A 23414-nucleotide genomic window follows, 5' to 3' on the forward strand; every position below is an offset into this window, starting at 1 on the left:
GCTTAATCTGGGCTTTGTGAGAAGGAGGGGGGTAGTGAGTTTAGAGGAGGCTTTCGTCAGAGGAAGAGGAGTAGTCAGGTGCTGAGATTGATAAGACTCAGTGAGAATCATGGTGGTACAGATGCTTACTCTAGAGGAGTTTGCCCTGTTTGGGCGTAGCCTGTGCTTCAACATGATATACACATGCATATCAGTGTGTTTGTGAGTCCGACCTTGCACCTGAGCTGAACTCCTCGTTGAAACAGGCATCCAAACATGAGAAATAAACTCAAAAGAAATTGAGGATAATTTAAGGCTAAAACAAAGTGATAAAATTACTATGGTTATCCCACTAAGAAGAATTATGAAATGTTTTTGGGGGGTTGACCAAACAATAGATTCCAGTTTTGCCCGGTACTTTACTTGGCTACTTGGAATGCTACTTTGATAGTTCTGAATATAAGCATGAAAAACTCCGATCTCCGATAACCTCAGTGGACTGATATTTTTCGATCAAGATTGTATGGGTAATTTGGGAGTGTGTGTGTGCGTGCAACGTGCACTCGTGCCTCACAGCAGTGTACTTTGTCAACAACATGCTGGTCAGCAAAGCAAACCGTTACACACACAACTTCTACTTCTGAGCAGTGTACTTTGTCTTAAAAAAAGTAAACAACATGCTGGTCAGCAAAGCAAACCGTTACACACACAACTTCTACTTCTGAGCAGTGTACTTTGTCTTAAAAAAAGTAAACAACATGCTGGTCAGCAAAGCAAACCGTTACACACACAACTTCTACTTCTGAGGGGATTGGGTGTTACCACACTCAAGCTATGAGAAACAACCCAAATGCATGATTCACAAACTCCAGTCTGTGCACTGTTGCGTTTATTAAAGAACAACTTCAAACTCGTTGTTATAATGTTCATTATAAAATAGCGCAATTGTTTTTTCGGTCTGTGTCTCATAGGAGGGCTGTGGACAGTTCAGAAACCAGTTTTCCAGTGATATTATCGATGGGGAATCCAAGCTAATAGAAACTGCAGTCTTTCTATTCCTGAAAAGTTACAATTCTATAATGGAAGCCATCTTTCTGGTGATAATATAACTAAAAATAATATATATATATATATATATATATATATATATATATATATATATATATATATATATAAATATCTTGTTTAAATGATGTCAGGTTTCTGAACTGCCAACAGCACTCCTATGAGATACAGACCGAGTAGAAAATAAATTGTGCCTTTTTATCATGAACATTAGTGAGGATCAATTGGAAGATAGGTTGAAAAGTGGTGAAGACGTCCTTATAAATATAATAGCCCACTTACATTGATTGCACAATGACATTTTTTTTAAATTATTTCCCATTTTTGACACTGCAGAATACCCCAACGTGCCACGAGCACTGCGTCATTTGCTCTGACCCAAGTCATTACAAGTCATTACTTGGCTCCAGCTGACAGATTGATTTAGCTCAGGCTCCGTTGTAAACGCTCGCTCAGTACACACACAGTGTCAGCCAATGAACGCACGGAAAGGAGGTTACGAGTGGGCTGGTGCAAAAAAATCAATTGATCTGAACAAAGACCACTTACTTAATCAGACCCCTTGAATTGATTAAAATGTGGACTTTTTTGTGTTGTTGTTGCTGTGAGCAATACTTAACAATTTGAACCCTTCGGAATCACCCTGTTAACACTGTAATGGTTGGGAAAGGCTCCCGGAGACAGCGGAAGGCAGGAGGGCAAACGCAAGGTGACGGCAACGTCGGTTGCCAAGGAGAGGGGAGGCAGGAGCTTTGACTCGAGGTTGAACATTCAACTAACATGTTAAGTATGCTGTTCCTGTTTGCCCCCGAGCGATACACAGCACTGTAAGCATCCAGATGGATGAAAGCAAGGTGCAAAAACACACGCACACACACGCTCTCGCACGCACGCACACATTATGTTAACACTACTATGTGTCCCCAGGGTATCTGTTCAGTGGAGATACTAGGATACATACTGTACATGCAGTATAACGAAATAACATGGTAAAAAAAATACACATTTGTTTTCCCCGCGACGCATTCAATGTCGAAGTAAACAAATGCTTCTTAATGGAGCATCAGTGTTCTCTCCACTGCCCACGGCTCCCCGACGTTGTATTGAAAACGTTAGGCCTTGATATTCAGTCAAACATAGCCGTGCAACTGTGCCTGGTTTTTATCCAAGGTTAGGGAGAGGACACATAACAGTAGTATGTGTCCTCACATACTACAGAATGCAATGTGTTCACTTTAGACACCATAATAACCATGGTCAGTGGTTTATGTAAGTCCTAATACAGTATATATATAGTCCATTGTTCCCCAATGTCGGGTCCATATTCAAAGACACACATAGAGAAATGATACTGCATCAAAAGGAATTTTCACTGATCCTGTGTGTAGAGAGAGAGAGACACAGACAGACAGACAGACATCTGAATACGGATACAGTATAGTGTGTCGCAAGGACTTATACCCAATCCAACCCTTGATGGGAGGCATTGGTGGGTCCCATTGTTATAGTCTTTGGTATGACCCGGCCAGGGAAACAAGCAGAGGGCATACAGTATAGTACAGTTAGAGAGAGTTGGGAACCGATGTGGCAATGAAGTTATAATCAAGACATAACCGGAAATTAATTCCCGACATTGAACTTCGATCCACCATTTAACCAATGTTAAATCTTATCATACTTTGTGTAATTTCTTATTAAATTTGACAGATTCCCCCCCCCCCCCCCCCCCCCCACACACACTGTCTAAAAGAGACAGAGAGAAAGGAGATCCTGACGGGGCCTGCATGAATAATGAAATAATGTGTTCGAAGACACAGGGAACAAGAGCCAGAGGCTAAGCCTCACCCGGATCCTTCGCTATGCCAGGTGTTACCTGTAGAGATAAAGAGGTGTGGAGGGGGGGGCACTAGCCTTGTGAATGCTGAACCTAAAATAATTAAGAGTGATAATAATTAAATGATGGGAACTCCTGAAGAGGCCACAAAAGGCACGCAAAGGCAAGACCGCAAAATGGAGACACGGGGATGGAGGGATGCCTGCATGGAAAAAGAACAGACACGCCGTCTCCGGTTTACTTTTCGTTTCTGCATGGAGGAGGTGGCTGCCTTTTTTAGGGGAACGGAAACAGGTTGGAGTCTATTATTTCCAATGGAAGGCAAGTATGAATTGGACCCAGTGTTGTTTTCGTCGACAAAAACTAAGACGAAAAATGTTCATCGACTACCTTTTTCCACCGACGAAAACTAAATGGAAACTAAATGAAAACTAAGCTATGATGACTAAAACTAAGACTAAATATACTGACAATAAAGACTAGACTAAAATGTTAGGCTAGACTAGTGGACAAGAGATCCAGTATAAGTCATTTTACATTTGTTTGCATGCTGAAAATAGCTGATCTCCAAGCACACAACGCGTCGCAGCGCGACGCGTTGTGAGCTTGTAGATCGGCTATTTTCAGCATGTGTAAAATAAGCCATTACGACGGCATCAAGGCCCACCAAAATACATTTTAGTCGACTAAATAAACTGTAGATTTAGTCAACTAAAATTCTATGACATTTAGTCGACTAAAACTAGACTAACACTGAAACATTCCATGAAATGTGACTAAAACTAAATGAAAACTATTCAAGAGACTATGACTAAAACTAAAATCAAAATGTGCTGCCAAAAACAACACCGATTGGACCCAATCGCCACAATTACCACAGGATATTCCCAAGATGTTCACAGTAGCAGCAGCTCAGGGGTAGAGTGGCTGGGAGAGAACCTAAGATGTTCACAGTAGCAGCAGCTCAGGGGTAGAGTGGCTGGGAGAGAACCTAAGATGTTCACAGTAGCAGCAGCTCAGGGGTAGAGTGGCTGGGAGAGAACCTAAGATGTTCACAGTAGCGGCAGCTCAAGGGTAGAGTGGCTGGGAGAGAACCTAAGATGTTCACAGTAGCAGCAGCTCAGGGGTAGAGTGGCTGGGAGAGAACCTAAGATGTTCACAGTAGCAGCAGCTCAGGGGTAGAGTGGCTGGGAGAGAACCTAAGATGTTCACAGTAGCGGCAGCTCAAGGGTAGAGTGGCTGGGAGAGAACCCAAGATGTTCACAGTAGCAGCAGCTCAGGGGTAGAGTGGCTGGGAGAGAACCTAAGATGTTCACAGTAGCAGCAGCTCAGGGGTAGAGTGGCTGGGAGAGAACCTAAGATGTTCACAGTAGCAGCAGCTCAGAGGTAGAGTGGCTGGGAGAGAACCTAAGATGTTCACAGTAGCGGCAGCTCAAGGGTAGAGTGGCTGGGAGAGAACCTAAGATGTTCACAGTAGCGGCAGCTCAAGGGTAGAGTGGCTGGGAGAGAACCTAAGATGTTCACAGTAGCGGCAGCTCAAGGGTAGAGTGGCTGGGAGAGAACCTAAGATGTTCACAGTAGCAGCAGCTCAGGGGTAGAGTGGCTGGGAGAGAACCTAAGATGTTCACAGTAGCAGCAGCTCAGGGGTAGAGTGGCTGGGAGAGAACCTAAGATGTTCACAGTAGCAGCAGCTCAGGGGTAGAGTGGCTGGGAGAGAACCTAAGATGTTCACAGTAGCAGCAGCTCAGGGGTAGAGTGGCTGGGAGAGAACCTAAGATGTTCACAGTAGCAGCAGCTCAGAGGTAGAGTGGCTGGGAGAGAACCTAAGATGTTCACAGTAGCAGCAGCTCAGGGGTAGAGTGGCTGGGAGAGAACCTAAGATGTTCACAGTAGCAGCAGCTCAGGGGTAGAGTGGCCGGATGGGAACCGCGAGGTTCCCAGTTTGATCCCAGGCTGTCCTTGAGCAAGACTCTGTGCATGGTTTCCTCCGCCATCGGTGTGTGAATGTGTATGAGCTTTTGGATAAAAGGCCCCATGGCGAAGAGTGCTGACCTGGGAGAGGAAGACATCGTCGCTTGGGCATTACAGGGCAAGTGAAAGGGCTTAACTTTAGCTGGGTAATGTGTAAGCTCTTATAAGCAGAAATGAACATGTCCTGCGAGATTGATGTCCTTCCTGACTCTCTAGCACCAACTTTAAGACCCTTGTCGTAATTCAAGACACCTTGACTAGGCAGGTGTCAGAATCAATTTGATTGACGGAGTATACATTTTCACAAAAGAAAATGGTTTTCACGAAAGAAAAAGTTTTATCAAAAAGACGGAGGTTATTGATATAAAAAAAACATTCGCTCCACAGCCTGGGAGCGCCTGTTGCAACATGCAACATTTGATTGTGCGTAACAGTGGGACGTCATAGAAAATGTCCCCCCCCCCTTGTTTTCCCGATGAGACCGAAAATCTTAAAACCTTAATAACTATTATTTATTTTTTTTAAGATATTTTTTTGCAGCTTACGCCTTTTATTAGACAGTAGGCTGACAGGAAACGGGAGAAAGATGGGGGAAGACATGCAGTAAAGGCCGTGTCGGGCTCGGGAGTCGAACCCGCGGCACACTGCGACTGGATTACCAGTCGGGTGCCCAGACGGTTACGCCACCGCCTGGGCCACCTTATTAACTCTTGATCTAAATCATCCCGTCCAATTCTAAGAAAAGATCATGTCTTAGACGGCCCACCGCGGTCCCGTCGCGGTAGATTTAATCATACCTCCCGTTGTTGTCGATCCCGAGTGTTTTGGCTACATTTAGCTGCTACAGCCACATCCGGGATAACATCCCGTGCTCCGCTGCTATAAATCGCTATGATTTAAAAAAAAATATATATGAATATAGATCTGTAGAAATATACAGTACGTACTGAATAACGTATAACCTTTATTGTTTAAAGTGTCAGTACCGAATATTGCACTTACTAAATGAAGTTGTTTATTACAGTGCATTGCAGTGAGTCAGCACTACGAATTGGAACAAAGGCAATAAATCCAGGTATATAAATGTGACTACATAGTCTGGGGTGTTGGCTGCCAGCAGTATAGCAGTAATATCCAGTGTACAGTAAGATTCAGGTTGTTATTAAATAATAAGTGCTACTACACAGGGGAAGAAGAAGCTGTCCCTGTGCCTCGACCTCCTGATCTCGGCGCTAACACCATTCAAAGGGGAGCGCAGAGTGAACAGTTTAATGTCCAGGGCCTGAGGCGTCGGCAGATAAATTGAGGTTGAAGAGAGGGTGTATACTAGGCCTATGATGATATTCTCCCACTAACCCAGTGAGGAGCTGCCATTATTCCCCCCGGACCCGCTTGGTATAGCCCGGCACGAACCAGACAGTTATGTCAGATGTATTCCTCTGCACGCTGGTGTCAAGCAGCAAAAAGGTCGGTGCTCGACAAGTTCACAATGCGTGGCGTTGACTGTGAGCCGTCGTTCAGTTCACCTGGCTTGGCCTGGCTTTTCCGCCTGCTCATCCGAATGGATCAATGGTGTCCAGCGCAGTGCTTATGGGTTTATCCTGTGGGGATGCACGGACTTGTCTGTCTCTACTCTCTAACCCATTTAGGCCTGAGGTAAAAATAAAAAAAAATCATCTGAAAGAATATATGTTCAAAGATTTGTGCCGCATTTTCATGATTTTTCAAAAATAGCATATCTACAAGCTCATAGCGCGCCACCGAGTGGCGCGCTATGAGCTTGTAGATATGCTATTTTTCAATAGTTAAAACACCAAAAAGGGGTTCCCGTAGAGAATGGGCTAACTGCGGTCATATCCCCTTCCCGTCGCGGCGCAGCGTCCGTGTCATGGGTCAGTGCAAGTGAGAGGGGGCTTATGTGGGCTCGGGAGACGAATGTGGCGTTTCTCCGCAGCGATCACTCTGGAGGCTGGTTGATGTGACATTTAGAGGAAAAAAGCCGCCACTGTGCACATCATGTACTGCAGTGGTTCCCAAAGTGGCGTCCGGGGACCCCCAGGGGTCCTTGAGGCAGTTCCAGGGGCTCCCCAGCTAAGTGATAAGTTTGGAACCAAATGGACCCTTATAGGTCCGTAACTCGGATACATTTGTTCCTATTTGTTGTCCCAGAGTTAGATTAACCTTGGTTTTACAATATGAATTGGGGGTCCCAGAGATAGAAATGCCATTAAATGGGGGTCCGTAGCGTAGACTAATGCATGTCAAACTGGGGGGCCCTTGAAATTAAACAGGTTGAGAATCACTGCTAGAGCCGTAAAAAATCTTCTCTCATGGGGCTGTCCCTGGCATATCTTTTCAAATGGGGGTCCGCGGGCTAATTAGTGTCAATTTGGGGGGTCCTTGACATTTGGGAACCACTGATGTACTGTATACGTACGGTCCGTCTATGGAGGATGCGACGGACAGACACGGGTGAAGCCTGGTAATATATGGCAGCGTGACCACCGCGGCACCGTAGCATTAACGTTCCTGGGAGTCACGACGGAGTGAAAAGGTCACGGCGGTAATTAGAGGGAAAATGTGTACTTTCGCTTGCTGTCGGGAACAGCTGTGATGCACACAGAGGAAGGCTGTGAACTCAAGGACACAGGAGGAAGATGCAAAGCCAGGAGCATGAAGCCAGTGTGAATTCTAACCACTTATGACCCAACATACAGTAGTTGAGGACCCACAACTCCCAGTCTAAATATGTTTTGTGCCAGGGGCCAGCATCAAAGAGGAGCAAAAACATCCGCTCACTAGTTTCTACAGCTCCGACACTTACTTCATTAAGAGGCAACAATTGCACCGATTCGACCTACAAGGTCTTCATCAGGCAAATATTACAATGACAGAAAAATAAAAGAGCAAATTGTGCCAGGGGCCCCCAGAAGAGAAGACTATTTGAAATCTCTCAAAAATGTGCATTATGTACAAGCTCGCAACGCGGCATGAAGTGACGCGCTCCGAGCTTGTAGATCTGCCATTTCCGAATAGCCAACATGTAAAAGGATAAAGTGGGTAACATTCTTGTGATGCTACGTTAATTACTTTTGGACACCCATATAATAGATCAAATAGCTCACATTGATGCTATTTCTTTTTTCTTCTACGCCTTTTTGAAGTTTTGTGTTGTGTGTAAATCTCTATACAATGTCACATTTTTATTGTCTTTTTCTCCCCCCCTATACCATCAAGATTAAATAGAGTACATATATTATCGGCATGGTCGTGGGATGAACACACATTGGATTTAATCGATCAACTCACTGAGGCGTCTTTCAGGGCAACAAGCCGTGTCAAACAAACAACGTCACCGCTATAAGCACAAACGCTAAATATGACAGCTAAGGGGGAGGTCAAAAGGTGACGTGTGATATATATATATACGAGGGCCTCGAGTACAAAAACAACTTCTAATAGGAGAGGGGAGAGGTCGAGGCATGATCAAAGCACGAGTCTCTGAAACGGTGCACATACCATGTCCTCGTGCACTCGACCTCGGAACACCCTTCCTGAGGATCCGAGGCTTTTAAATCACTTCTGAAAAGCTATTTTTACGTCAAAGCCTTTTATTTTTTTATATAGCATGCAGACACTGCCTTCCTTGTAGACCTTTGTAGGCATTTGAACTCGTCTCATTGAGGATATTTGGCGCCATTTGTTTTATTTGATGTTTATGTTAATGTTCGGTCTAGGTCAAATTATTTTAATTTGGTCCATTACGGCTTTGTTTCCTCATCCTTGCCGCATTTCATCGTCGTTTCTTTGTAAAGGCACTTCGAAACGTGTTTTATAAATAAAGCTTATTGCATTATTGTTGATAATGAGGAGGACAGCTGACAGGCCAGCACCTTATTCACTTTGAGCCCAAAGAAACTTCAGTTGACCCGCAGTTGACCCGCATTCACTGAAAACGCAGTCGGCCCATTTTCTACAAAATGTATGCCTATTATGGCATGCCCAAAATAAGGATGGCTGGCTAGGGTTCATGTGGTTATAAATAAAAAGGTAGGGGGGGAGAAAGGAGAAAAAAAAGAGGGAAAAAAAGCTCAGCCCTCTCCCTCCCCGAGGCTGGGAAGTCAACACGGTTAAGGTCAAAATACCGTCTCTCCCGCCTGGTGGAAACCTCATATGTCCAAAACTGTTACTCTTCAGGATTATTATTTTAAAGCAAAAGTAGCAGTCAGATCGTCAAGGTCAAAGCGCGGCGCGAAGCGACACGTGTCAAGCTTGCGGATCTGCTACTTTTTATACCTTTTGACGCCGTTGTATGATAATTAGGACCTGGAATGCATCTGCTTTTAACCACTATTACCACTATTTTATACTTTAGCTAGATATACAAGTTCATGCAAGGTTGTAGATCTGCTATTTTTAGAAAGATCTTGAAAACGTGTCGCAAATCTTTGAATATGATATTCTTTCACAGCGAATGTTTTTTAACTCAAATCTTTTTGCTTCTGGAGGCGGTCCCTGGTACAACATTCTTTTCAGATGGGGGTCCGGCAGCTAAATACATATAATATCTGGGGTCCTTGACATGAAAATACACCGATATAGAAACATAGGGTTTTTTTTTCTTCCAGAAAACAGTCATGATTTAGAAGACATTTTTAGAATCTGGTCTCAGGTCTCAATCGATTAAGAAAACCAAAAAAGAGAAAGGCAAAAATATGGAGATACGAGGTTTTCTTGCGCGACAGCAGCGATATGCGCACCGTGGCGAGCTCAGACCACGTGTCTGGACACTAGGCTTCAGGTAACCATCGTCCTCCACGTACGTACGACTGTGAGCAAACGTCCACCTACCAGTACAGACTAGCAGACTATATAGCCTGAAGCCTGAGCCTTTATGCTTAGCTGCACGCCCTGTGTCGTCCAACCGGAAATAGCCGATCGGCGAGCTCACCACGCGTCGCAGCGCAACACGCTGTGAGCTTGTAGATCGGCCATTTCCCGTGAGCGCCCTGATGCACAACCAAGAATAAAAAAAGCGGGTCAGTCAGAAGAACAGCGTTCTGCCTCAGTGACCTAACCCTCGGTTATCCAAGGTGCGTGCGTACATGTATATCAGAATCTGTATTTGTCACCTTCCCCATGTACTTATATACATGAATCCATCCATCCATCCAACTTCAACCGCTTATCCGTGGTCGGGTCGTGGGGGCAAAACAGCTCCACCAGAGTGCTCCAGACTTCCCTCTCCAGAGCAACAACCTCCAACTGCGCCTTGGTCTGCACCCCGGGGTCTCCTCCCAGTGGGACGTGCCTCAAAGACCTCCCTAGGGAGACGCCCGAGAGGCATCCTAACCAGATGCCCGGACCAAATAAGCTGGCTCATTTCCAGACAAAGAAGCAGCGACTCTACTCCGATTCTCTCTCGTGTGACTGAACTTCTCACTTATATACAGTACATAAAGAATATGAAATATCGTTTCCCCTCAGTCCATTGCGGTGCAACATAAAAACATTAAGCCTATTTAATAAACATAAAAGGACCAAAACTAAGACACAGCACAAACAATTTTTAAAAAGGACCCCACTATATATGTACAGTATTATATGACGTGCAATGAATGCATGTGTGCGTGAACCTCTGTGATAAGAGTCTAAAGCTTAACCTCAATTTACCTGAATAACAAGGCTTGACATTGCAACTGTCTTGGTCGAATTTGTGCCAACATTTTAATTTGTGTGACCATTTTTTGTGCAAATGGCAAATAATTGAGTAGACGGTAATTGTGCCATTGAGCATTAGTAAGGAGATAAGAGGATTGGAAATGGGTGAAGTTCTCTTTTAACGGAGAGCTTGTAGATCTGCAATTTTTCAATAGCTAAAGTATAACATAATGCTTAAAACACCAAAAGGGGTTCTCGTTCTGAATGGGTTAATACTACTATCATGGTCTAAATGTCGTCCATGCAAGGACGCTTAGGCATAATGAATAAATCTAAATGAGAAAATTCTCTGTTGAAGGCCGAAATACGTGAGCATTCATCTTTGGTGTGTGCCAATAAAACAAATGAGTACTTTGTCCTCCATTTATTTGAAATCTTCGATGTGCTACCTTTTGGGGATTTTTTAGTCTATTCCTACTTTTTAATGAATAAATCAGTTTCACCAAACCCTTACCCCATTATCCCTAAAGGATAAATTTGCTATTTTTTACTATTGTGAAAAACATTTTAAATTAGTTCAACTAGCCGGTCTACATCGACACATTGTGAGCTTGTAGATCAGTTATTAGATACAAACCCTAAATCTGTAAAACCTTTTACTCTGGTACTGTAAGTAGCCTATGCATTTTGATGCCAATACTTTTGACTTTTACTCAAGTAAACAGGTGAATACAGGCCATATTCCATCTTTGCTTAATGTAAGTCGCCCTGGATTAAGAGAGTCTGCTAAATGCCTAAATTGTACATTGTATCGCACCATGCACACCCATTCGGCGTCGCTGCTGCCGGCTGGTAATTGCGATGCAAGATGGTCTCTCCACTCTCTAGGAGTTGGTTTTGTGCGGGTTTCAAATCAGCACATTGCAGAGACGAGTGAAATATATGTGCGAGTGGGCAGATGGAATATGTCCTCTTACGCCTCTCTGACTGCTGGGATGAATTTCAATTAGGTGGCGAGGTTTATGGATTCACATCATAAACACATCATTAATACAGTATAAATCGGTGACTGTTGGCGGTGTTTGTCCAGTTACTTGAGGGATCACATGGCCGTTGAAGCTTCATGACACATGGTCTCTCACTGCACCGTTATCAATAAAGGGCCTATAGCAAACGGGGAGCGATAAAATGCACCTATAGTTCATTTTCAATGAGACCTGCCGCTGATCCAGGCAACAACGTGTGCGCTTCTCGCTCCCCGTTTGCAAGGCCCTTAATGGCACCTTTCAACTGTACAGTGGGACCCCTACTTGACCCTCAGCGATACTGGTGGCCGGCAGCACGCTCCAAACGCCTCAGCTCAGATGCTGCGGCTGTGCGCCAGTGACCCAAAAGCCGTGACAAACCGGTACGGTCGTGTCCAATGTGCACCGGGGGTCACGCACAATGTCATCATATTATTTTCCTCCATAAAACAAGAGCTGCCACGTCCACGAATGAGCATGGGACTAGATAAGCTCGTGGTATATTCACCGCGTTTCTATTCAATGAATTGGCTAGCAGAAGGACGAGGTAGAGTGTGCTGCTCACACAACCGCATGAAAACGCGTTCGTTTGTGACGCCGAGACATTAATGGTCGACATAATGAATTGGTGTTTGCTTTCGACACGGCATTCTTCTGGGGTGAATTAAGTTCAGGGTGTGTGCCGTGTAACAGCACGCTCCGTCCACACACAGGGGGGGGGGGGGGGGGGGGGGGATCTGCAATCTGCATGCTGCACAACAACGCAAGCAAGGGCGACTTGAGTGGAGATAGCGTTGACGTGATTGAAAGCAATTGCACCGCCGCAACAACTGTCGCCTTGGGAATCGAGGTCACTGCACTGGGAGTACAGTATTCAGAGTCCAGCCCGTGCTCCGTGTGAGTCCCACTCATCTGGAATGTGTGGGTGGACAAGGTGTAGGACCCATAGCAGATCAACTCCTCTGTGAGTTGAGATGTTATCTTTCAGATATGACCCCAGATGGATATCTGATGGAGCACATCCGATGGCCAATGTGTGACTTTTTTTTACAACATTGATATTGGCAATGATGCAGCTGAGCTGACCAGATGTTTTGTCCTTTGAAAGAATGAATAAAAAACAGCTGCTCTACAAGTTCACAAACATAACGTGTTGCAATCACGCTGCGAGCTTGTAGATCAGCTATTTTAGATTTTCTTTTTTGAAAAGGTATTACTGTAGGTGGTTAAATAAAATAATCTTCATTTATTGTATGCATTTGTTTACTTGTTCATTGTATCATTATAGTTAAATGTTCTTTTCATAATATTGAATATACACACAAAATGTATTAAAATTTTTTATTTTGTATTAAACGTCCTACATTTTTCGAATTACTTTTTAACAAAGCACCGGCCAGAACATTGGAAATCGGTGGTGAAGGGACTCGCCGAAATCGGGATTGGCGTCGGATGGACAGACCTAAAACTCTGGGGCTCTCCAGTCACGGAGATGCCATGTTGTGTCCCACGGCTTGACAAATACTGTTCCTCCTATATGAAGCAGTGAACATGATATCCTCATCCCAGAGCACCTGCTCTAATAATATCGCTGGCAAACAGAAAACAGAGAGAAACGGAGAGATAGCTGCCCGCCTACAGCGACAAGTCCACCTCCAACAGAGTACAAGGTGATGTTGGCGTGCCTGCCTTGCTGCCGAGTTCCCTCAACGTGAACCCCCAGAAACTCTTAAGTGACAGCTAAGATTGATTTGAAAAAATAAATCCACTAATGGAGCTCCCACGAGGGACGTGTCTAGAAATTCTTGCCCGAGGACATGCTTTAAAAAAGTATCTCTGTATGCAGTGGCCGCCCGGCCGGCGATGCAGCCATGAAATGGGTTTCGACGACCGGGAGCCCATAATGTGCTCAAAGCGTCGGCCCCGAGAGCAGTGGTGTTCTCAGCCAGTGGTCCGAGGACCACCGGTGGTCCTTGAGGAGGTTCCAGGTGGTCCCCATGGCTAAATGAACCAAAAAGAACCATATAAAAGAAAAATGCTACAGTATTCAAAAGTACCTGCTTTTAAATATTCAAAAGCACAACTTAATTTATTTTAAATACCAAAGCATTGCTCTGTTACATTTGCGGCATACAGTAAAAGATAGTAAAAATAGCGGATCTACAAGTGAAACAGGGCTCAAGGATCAATTCATAATGCACTTTTACACCTTCCTAGAATTCAAAAGTCAAAAGTATAATATTTGTCTTTGCAATGCAACTGTAGTAGAGTGAAAGTCATGAGTATCGCAAAACACAAATACTAACTCAAGTAAAAGTACAGATACTTATTTTTATTTTATTTGAGTGCAGTACTGGACAGTGTTAATTTTAGGCACATTTTGGTTTAGTCTTGTGAATAACACCATTTAGTCTTCGTCAGTCTTTTTCTTTTAGTCTTAGTCTTAATGCAATGCAAATTTGCCAGAAAATATTTAGTTTTAGTCTTTTGAATAACACACCATTTAGTCTTTGTCCTATTTAGTCTTCTGAAATTGCTTAGTCTTAGTCGACTAAATATCAAGAACCTTAGTCTTTTAGTCTTAGTCAACTAAATTAACACTGGTACTGGAACGCTCAAAGCTTTGCTGAGAGAAATGAGAGTCTTGATGCTCCAGTACAGTATAGCCAGTGGTGGACATAAGGAGGACGGACGGACGGGGCTGTGTGTGGGTGTGTGTGTGTGTGTGTGTGTGTGTGTGTGTGTGTGTGTGAGCCTGACCATGGCTGCCGTTTTCCTTCTGTTTACCATCATTTCCCCTCACAAAACCCAGCCAGGCTGGAGAAAAAGACAGAGAGAGAGATATATAGAGAGAGAGAGAGAGAGAGAGAGAGAGAGAGAGAGAGAGAGAGAGAGAGAGAGAGCCGGCGGGCCCTCCAGCGCACAACAAGGCAGAGGAAAGACGCACGGAGTGACAGCGAGAGGGAGAAAACAAGACAGGCAGGGAGAGGGACACAGAGAGAGAGAGAGAGAGAGAGATTGGTCTGTGCAGCCTGCAGACACTACGCGGCTCAGAGCAGATCGAGAGTGACGGGCTGCTGATTAGTCAACTCACAGCCCCCAAAACCAGAGTCTGTCCAGGAGCATGCACGCACACACGCATGCACTCAAACGACTTACTCGGGTGGTGTGTGTGTGTGTTCACGCACGCACGCATGCACGCACACACGCACACACACGCACGCACCAAGTCTGCACACAATCAGTTATTTAATTAAGCCCTGCCATTACCGTTAGCAGATAGGCTGTGTGGATCTACCTGCATACACAAACAACCAGAGCACATACAGATTGCACGGCTCAAAAATAGCATCGTGCCACATACTGCTTAATAGAAAATATGGTACCCCAACATAGACTGAGTGCGAGTTCACTAGCTTTACAGCAGTGGTTCTAAAAGAGGGGTCCTTAGGCGGTGGGGTCCATAGATGAAGAATCATGTCAAATGGGAGTCCGTGGTTTAACCCATTAAAACCAGAAAAGCGTCCGTGTGTCTCACATCTCACAGAGTGTCACTTCGTGCTGCGAGCTTATACATCTACTATTTTGAACAAATTCGGAAAAATGACAAAAAGTTTGAATATAATTATATATTATTATTATTTTGAACTCAAATACACTCTTGTGGGGTCCCAGGCACAAAACACATGTCATGTCACCTTGAAATGAGAAAGTTTGAGAAGCATACTGTAGGATAATAGTGAGAGCTCGTTCACCTTGAGGAGATACACAGGGATGTTACTGAAGTCAGGGATGTTACTGAAGTCCACGGGCAACTTGAGCAGGAAACGCGCCGAGAACTCTCCCGTCTGCAATGAGAGGGGCAGAGAGAAGTGGTTTTAACCAGTGGTCGCTGAGAGTGTTCCAGGTGGTTCCAGGTGGACCCTTATAGATCTTTAACTCTTGAGAGTGTAAAATGAAACCAAATGGACCCTCACGGGTCGATAATATGGTTTCATTTTATGCTCTCAAGAGTTACATCTTTGTTAAATACCTGCATTAGGCTACTTACCGTGATTGTCTGCACAATTAGCAATTAAAATAATTCTTATTTTGATCAACATTTGCCTGTCATCTTTCCTAGTGTTGCCACATCAACACAGCATGGAATTGTGGACAAAATCTTATCCAATGATAACAAAATATTCTTTAGTTGTGGGTCTGAGAGGCTAAATGTAATCAAATGGTGGTCGGTTGCTCAAATGCTGAATAAATAATGGACCTTGATTGAAAAGGGTTGAACACACAACTGGAAAGAACATCACAAACCAAACTGCCTGATCAACATACCGATCAGAAACCTTGCCTCTCCATACAGTATTTCAACTTTTTTGTGTTTTTTTCCCCACAAATTCATGCCCTATACTTGCGTCATACATGCGTCACACAAAAGCATCCAAAATGGCAGATCTACGAGCTTTTGAGCTGCTATTCTTGCTACTTTTGAATTTTGAATCCCGACAACTGACCGTTTGGGACATTGTTTTCCAACCGACAGAGACGATCTGGCTCGAGTGCTTCAGTGATTTTCTAGGCCGACAAAAGAAAAATCAGGTTCGCCACAATGGCTGTTTGCCCAAAAACCGCACAACCTCCTTACCACATCCTATTTACGACGATTTCATCTGCAGAAGCACACAGCGTTTCGTCCACACACTTACGAAACAACCACTTGAACTTCTTTCCCAATTGCATAATCTGTGTTTTGTAAAGAAGACCTGATGCTGCATGATTGTGTTTTTTTTCCATTGCAAATGCATCCTTCAAATCATCCATGCAGTACTGGCAGTACTGGGGAAGGTCCCAGACTGTTGTGAATTTGTGTATGGATGAAATGCAAAGCAAAGCAGAGCACGGCTGGAAACCAATAAATCTTTCCTGGATAAGCAAAGGTTAAATAAAAATCACACCCGTGTGAACTGAGTGGTGCAACTCCCCTCTCCCCCCCCCCCCCCCCCCCCCCCCCCCCCGCTTCCTCTCCTCTCTCTCTCTCTCTCTCTCTCTCTCTCTCATTAGCAGGCAACAGTGCAACACTAATAATATCTCTCTCTCTTTTTTGTTTCTGGCACAACAGCGCCCCTACTGGTACTCATAGTCATATACTGGTGCTCATGGCCAGGTACATAGGTGAACACGGACATTGCTGTTCCTTGGAGTGGTTGCACCACTCAAAAAAAGGAGTGATGGCGATTAACAGTGATAAGAGTGTAACACATGACACAGTACATCTAAAAGTACAAAATGGTTGGTCATATTCTGTGTACTCTCCTGAGTTAAAAATTGATTTTACTGTGTCCTATTACTTTATTTTCTGAGTGCAATTGTGGAGCAGGGCATTGCTAAAAAGGGCATTTTGCCTCAAAATGCATGTATCCATAATAGGCTATACGATCTATCTTTCAACGGGTAAGGACTAGTTTAGTTTACTAGTTTAGGACTAGGTTGCAACAGATCAAGGACCAAACCAATATCAACATAGCAAGCGCCGAGAGCACACAACGCCACCCAAAAAAAAACGACACAGAAAACCCAATAGGAGAGGATGTCTATTCTGAACAAAATACGCACAAGCAGACGTCACCTGTGTACGACGATGGGGTTTGTTTGGCTTGTCTAGTCTCCTGGCGTGACGGTGAGAATGTTTTGGAATGAAAAAAACGTTTTAGACGCTGCATGTGTTCCATCCAGGCATCCATCCATACCCAGCTGTTTTTGCGCCCGGCGTAGATCTCCATGTTGCGGCCGTAGCTGGGGTCCTCCAGCAGGCTGTCATACTCAAAGAGTAGCCGGGAGCTGTCGCGCAGACGCTGGCACTGGTACTGGTGGTACTGCTGGATCATCTCCTTCACCAGCTGGAGCAGGCACTCCGGGTCAGCCGAATCCCACTGGACCAGGTGCTGCATTGGGAAGGAGAACATAACAGAACGCTAATAAGAAATTAAGTTAATCACATTCTTTGAAGTTTTTTTTTACTGGAATTAATTATTTTTTTGTCAAGCAGTACTAGCCCATCTCCGGCTTTCCATCTAGAACAAAAAACTAAAACTAAAAAACAATCCGTCCGTTGAATTACGACGCTCGAGTGACTGTTCTTGTTTGTCCAAATTAAGAGGCTTAATTTGGCAAATTACATGTTGGATGGAAATGGAAATGAGAATCAACGGGAGGCACACTGGCGAGAAAAATATTTATACTCGCGACAAGAACAAACAACGTTTGTCGGGTCGGGTAACGGCCAAAATCTCAGCAGCACAACGCTTCCCATCGCCGAACCAGAGGAAGATGGTGGTGCCAGTCTGCCAAAGAAAGGACATCCTGTTGCACCACAGCATGGCATCCTGATTCCACTAGCATCACATCTCTGGCTTTTTTTTTTACGTCACGCTAAAATCACTGGCTCTCAACCTCTTTTCATTTCAACGAACTGCCTGTTTGATACAAATTTAAAAAATAAAATAACATTAAAACCTGGAACACATCTGTGTCACCTTAGCTTTTAACCACTTTTAACCATAATGTTATACTTTAGCTATTGGAAAAATAGCAGATATACAAGCTCATTGTAGATCGGCTATTTTTGAAAAATCATGAAAATGTGTGCAAATCTATAATATACATTCTTTCACAGTGAAGGTTTTTAACTCTTTGCTCCTGAGGGGTCCCTGGTGATGGTTCTACTTTAACTTAAATATATAATTTATAAATGGATGGATTATCAGTAATTTCAACATATTTTCAGATAGGGGCAGCAATCCGGGGAATCCAAGCTAATAGAAACTGCAGGCTTTCTATTCCTGAAAAGTTGCAATGCAATATGGAACCCATCGTTCTCATGATAATACATTTTTTTATAATAATCAATCTGCCTAACGATGAGACTGAGTAGAAAGAAACTGTGGTATGTTATCATGAACATTAGTGACGATCAATGAAGTGGTCCTTTAATGTAACACTGATAGCGTACAAATGGAACCAAATGGACTGTGGCCATTCATACACTCTCAGAGTTACGGACCCATAAGGGTCCATTTGCGTCTTATTCCTAACTATCAATCACTTAGCTATGGGGACCCCCTGGAACCCGCTCAATGACCCCCGAGGCTACCCAGGCCAGAAGCCACGCTGAGAACCAGCGTGCTAAACGATAATTGAGCTGTCTGTTTGCTATGAGCGAGTGACATAATGGGACGATACATATATAGAGCCTAGACTACCCCGCCCAGATCAGCTCTTATATTGCAACTGGATTGCGGTGCAAAGTTTGTTGGACAGATATCAAAGCTGTAGTAGGTCTACCACCCGCTGTAGCATGACGGATATCAATAATTGCCGTGTACCATTTCTATATACCATACAATACATTAACTCTCCTCCCACCAAGCTGATTTGCATGGCCAGTGCCAACAAACAACATTGACCCCCACTGACTGAGGCCGGAGGCGGGAACCAGTATGCAAATCCACCGCGCGGAAACCACAATTGTATGCAGCCACCTGTCGCGCATCGTAAGCTACCGCCGGGCTCAAAACAACAGTTTTCCACCAACCTAATTCCACAAAGCTGAGGGAAAGGCACCCTTTCCTCATTGACGCATACGGAATAAAATGTGGAGAAAAGAAAAAGAAAAGTGCTCAATATTAATGCGAGCGACGCTGTGCTGGAAGCCAATATCATGAAAACATGTTGTGAGGAATCCGAGAGACAAACACATGAGCATGAATGCTGCCTATTTGGTGTTGCAGGATCTCAGCAATGGAATAGAAAACGAGTTGCATGCGAGGGGGGTACCAGAGGAAAACACAGCTGATCTAAATGAGTTGTTTGGACCTGGTCATGCCCGTGCTTTTGTTATTTCAAACAGATTTTGTGTTCCTCAAGCGAAATCCCTTAGAGATGGCAAATTCAATGGAATTGGCACTCATCAAAATATTGTTATTTTTTTTCTTTGTAGGAAGGAACCATTGTTCCACTGATTGCACTGGCATGATCTCGTACAGTAGATTTCATAACATGAGAGAGAGCGCGAGACAAAAAATGTACAACTAGAAGACATTCTAGTGCATAGCTGTTTGTAATGCAAAGGAGAATGAGGATTAACGAGATAACACTGGCGATTTATTTACGTTTTTTTTGTCAAATCTTTAATTTAGGAGGGCCCGTTTGTGCCCCCAGAAGTGAAAGGGAACCCCGTTTCCCTGAACCCCGTTTCCCTGACTAGCTCACTGTTCAAACTGACGCAGAGCCCAGTGGATCAGACTGTGACTGGACGGAAAGAAAAGTGACCCGATGACATGACTGCACTTCCACTGTGTAAATGTGTCTGATGTGCTTCTCTTACACACTTGCAGTGGTGTTCCGTAGAGAAAGCGTTTAGCTAAAACAATTACAGGTCAGCGCAACAGAGAATTGCTCTAGATGTATATGAGATTGTGCGTGCGTGCATGTGTGCGTGCGTGTGGGGAGGTGTGGGCGGCGTGGAGGAAACAGTCTCTCCATTAATCCACGCAATATTAAGGTTGGAGTGACACAGGACATGTCTTCGCCTCGCGTCAACTTGTCTGCCCGTCTGTCGTTGTCTGTCTGGCTGCACATATCAGCCCCGAAGGAGAAAGCATTCATTGTTTCATAACGAATGGCATAACCAACTCCCCCCCTTTGCCACGAGAGAGAGAGCGGCGGAGGGGGGAGGCAAGGGCAAGGGCAGGCTATACAGAGCTGGTGACCTCATCGTCCTGCTCCACCAGTGGTTACCAGCAATGCCGGGATTCCCGAAATGTGGGGGCGACACAAACAAGGACGGGCATTGTCCAAAAGAGGCAGCCAGCGCTCCGGGGCAGGAGAGAGCTGAAACCAGAGAGAGAGAGAGACGGCGGAGGAAGTGCTGTGTCAGGTCTGTGACACAGAACATCACTGAAACTCCACTGAGGAGAAGAGGAGAATGGAGGCCGATATGGAGGTCAAGGCAACTGTATGTCCAGCTCTGTTGGTCCACGTGGACAATTTATACTGATGTTGCGCAAAGAAAACAGCCGATCTACAAGCTCACACCGCGTTGCTTTGCGAGCTTGTAGATGACACCAGTGGACCGCTGCATTAAAGGAGAATTAGTCTGTGGCAAATTTGGGGGCAATTGGAGTGCTGGGTCAGCCCGCGATGAGCTGGCACACACAGCGACGTTGAATCTCTGATTTTGGTAGTGGGATGAGACTATACCCTCACAGCTCAAGTTCAGTGTGTTAACCCAGTGACAGCAATGTGCAGTCAGTGTACAGTAATGTTTGCAGAAGCACGCATGTGTCACGTACTGTACATGCACTTTAAAAATACAGTTGATTTCCAGTGAAGTTACGCTGAAATGTTGCAACATAGCATTTGTGAAAGACGAAGTGTCCTTGAGCAAGACTCTGAAGCCCAAATTGCTCCGGATGTGCAGGTTGGTGCCTTGCATGGTTTCCTCCGCCATCGGTGTATGAATGTGTGTGTGAATGGATGAACGTAATGCACAATCTATGTGAAGCACCTTGGATAAAAGCACTGTATAAATTCACCTTTTACGAAATGCACCATTTAAACATAAATGATGTGGGAAAACACAGTTTCACTTGTTCAAACAAAAAAGATGCAATGGTGGAGGACTAGGACACAAAATGAACTGCAATTGAAATAAATTGGAACCCAGGGAGAAAAACAGGCCCATCTTTCAGAAACCACAAAATCCATCACATCTGCATGTGCTCTCGATCGTGCTGCGTGGATGAAATATGCGTGTCAGTTACTTTCTCCACAGGGGGTGAACTGTAATGGCCTTATCAATGTCCTCACTGATATTTCCTGGCTCCGTGTGGACCTTTAATCCAATTATTGTCACAGTAGGACACCCTGGTTAAACCCGTGTGTCAAATGACTAAGCCTAAACTTGGCTTTTGATAAATAAATAAAAAAACCTGACTGCCTCGTATATACGTAGATAAAATACTGTTTGCGTTCTGGTGCCGAAAGTAGGATATCTGTGCATGAGATGCCTTTCTTAATGGCATTAACTAAACATGGTATTCATAATAATATCAATGCTAAAACTGCATTATTTAGAGTGGATTAACAGTTTTCAGTGTCCAAGCCAATTCAGAGATACGTGTATATAAAAGGGTCAAGATCACAGCGGAGTGTAGTCTAAATATAATCTTAAATTATTTAGACTACAGAGGTTCAGAAAGGAAAGAGGCCATTTCCACGTGTGTGGGGCAATGTTCTACAAATTTGAATTATACGGTTCTTTCCAAGAAAGGTCAACACTTGCCAAGCAGTTCACTTTGTGCAGTTCGGTTCACAGTCAAAGCATTGTGTACAGTTGGTTGAACTCTCAGTAAATGTGTGTAGATTATGTATTATATTATTATTAAATTATATGTTTTAATGTTGGAAGTTACAAATGTAACTGTGTAAAAAAAAAGACTATAAATAATTTTGCTGAGTACATTGCTTCAACAATACTGATCTATAAAATGTACAATTGTCTCAATGGATGTCCGGGAAAGAACAGCAGCATTTGTCTTTGTTTGGGACTCAACTCTATATGCATTTCTGTGAAATCTATAATATAGATTTCACATATTATGTGACTGTCTCAGTCTCAATTAATTGTAATCAAATATAACAAGGTACAGTGCATGCCATGTACTGAGCCATAATCTGGTTGTCTACAACAGAGGTTCTCAACGTTTTTGACCGACCCCGACCCCCAATATAAATTGACTGCTAGAATAACCTTCATAATAGAGACAATAGTACATAGTAAAGTTTACTATGTAAACTCCATTTCCATTTTCCAGCCATTCATTTTTTTTTTTTTTTTGGAGACCCCCCAAAATAATTTGGCGACCCCCCCCCCCCCTCCCCCTGAGGGGTCGCGACCCACGGGTTGAGAACCCCTGGTCTACAAAGTTGTGTTTTATTTATTGTATGAGTGAAAGAACCATACCGGTGTTTCCCCTAAAGACGGTTTATGCCTAAATCGGGCTCCGCCACACTAAACATACCCACATTGACAGAATCATGTCTTCCTGTGCCACCCGTCTGTGGCCAATATTTATCTTGAGCCAGCTAGAGAGAGGGGCTGCCATCTGAAAATGTATCATAATTATAATATATAGGCCAAGAGAAGATATTTGTTTTTTTTGCGTTCTTATTTCTTAATGTGATTTTTATAGATGCTGGCAACCTGATCCAACACATCGCTGTAGACTTGAAAGTGTGAGGCAAAAAAAAAGTAAAAAAGTATTACATTAATCTCTGCTAGTCGCTAATTCAAGTGTGGGCTCACACCCCGTTTTGCCCTCAGAGTGTGCCAAGTCTAAGATCACACTAAACTACATGCCATGTGTTTAAGACACTTGGCATTCTCAGCCCACAGTGTTCTGCCATGTAAACAGGGCGGCTCATGTCCAACAACGCTGAACAACTTGTTGACAGAAATAGCCCTTTCTAACTACTTCTGTCGCGGTTCAGCAAGTTCTTTGGCCCAAGTCCGCAAAACACGCCGACGACCAATACCACGGCACTCCTATAGGTTTCGGCAGTTACTTGGGGGGGGGGGGGGGGGTTCAAGTTTTCTCCTATCCGGCATGCTGTTGTTTAGGAATGGCCAAGGCGCTTTTCACAAGCCATCTCTGGTGGCAGCCGGGGAAATAGTTTGCCCACTAAAAGCATTCCCAGACCTGCCAGTACACCTTGCCAATAATAAACACTAATAAAAGCACAGGGCCATTATTCCCCAAAGCAGGAAGGAAGAGAGAGCAGCAGTTGGTACACTGCGCTCAGGTCAACATAACCTTTTTCTTTAC

The 23414-nt window shown here is 44.1% G+C and overlaps 1 protein-coding gene across 1 annotated transcript in view; it reads right to left on the reverse strand.

Annotated features, from left to right (window-relative positions):
• The window catches only part of babam2 (BRISC and BRCA1 A complex member 2), a 99208-nt gene that overhangs the window by 51470 nt on the left and 24324 nt on the right, over positions 1-23414 (reverse strand). Inside the window, exons 5-6 of the mRNA XM_080783457.1 lie at positions 17277-17471; positions 15291-15383 (exon numbers count right to left, since the gene is read on the reverse strand). Coding sequence (XP_080639583.1) covers positions 15291-15383; positions 17277-17471 — 288 coding nt within the window. The remainder of the gene's footprint in view (positions 1-15290; positions 15384-17276; positions 17472-23414) is intronic.

This window comes from Protomyctophum bolini, assembly GCF_963924005.1.
Source record: "Protomyctophum bolini genome assembly, chromosome: 15".
Classification (NCBI taxonomy): Eukaryota; Metazoa; Chordata; class Actinopteri; order Myctophiformes; family Myctophidae; genus Protomyctophum; species Protomyctophum bolini.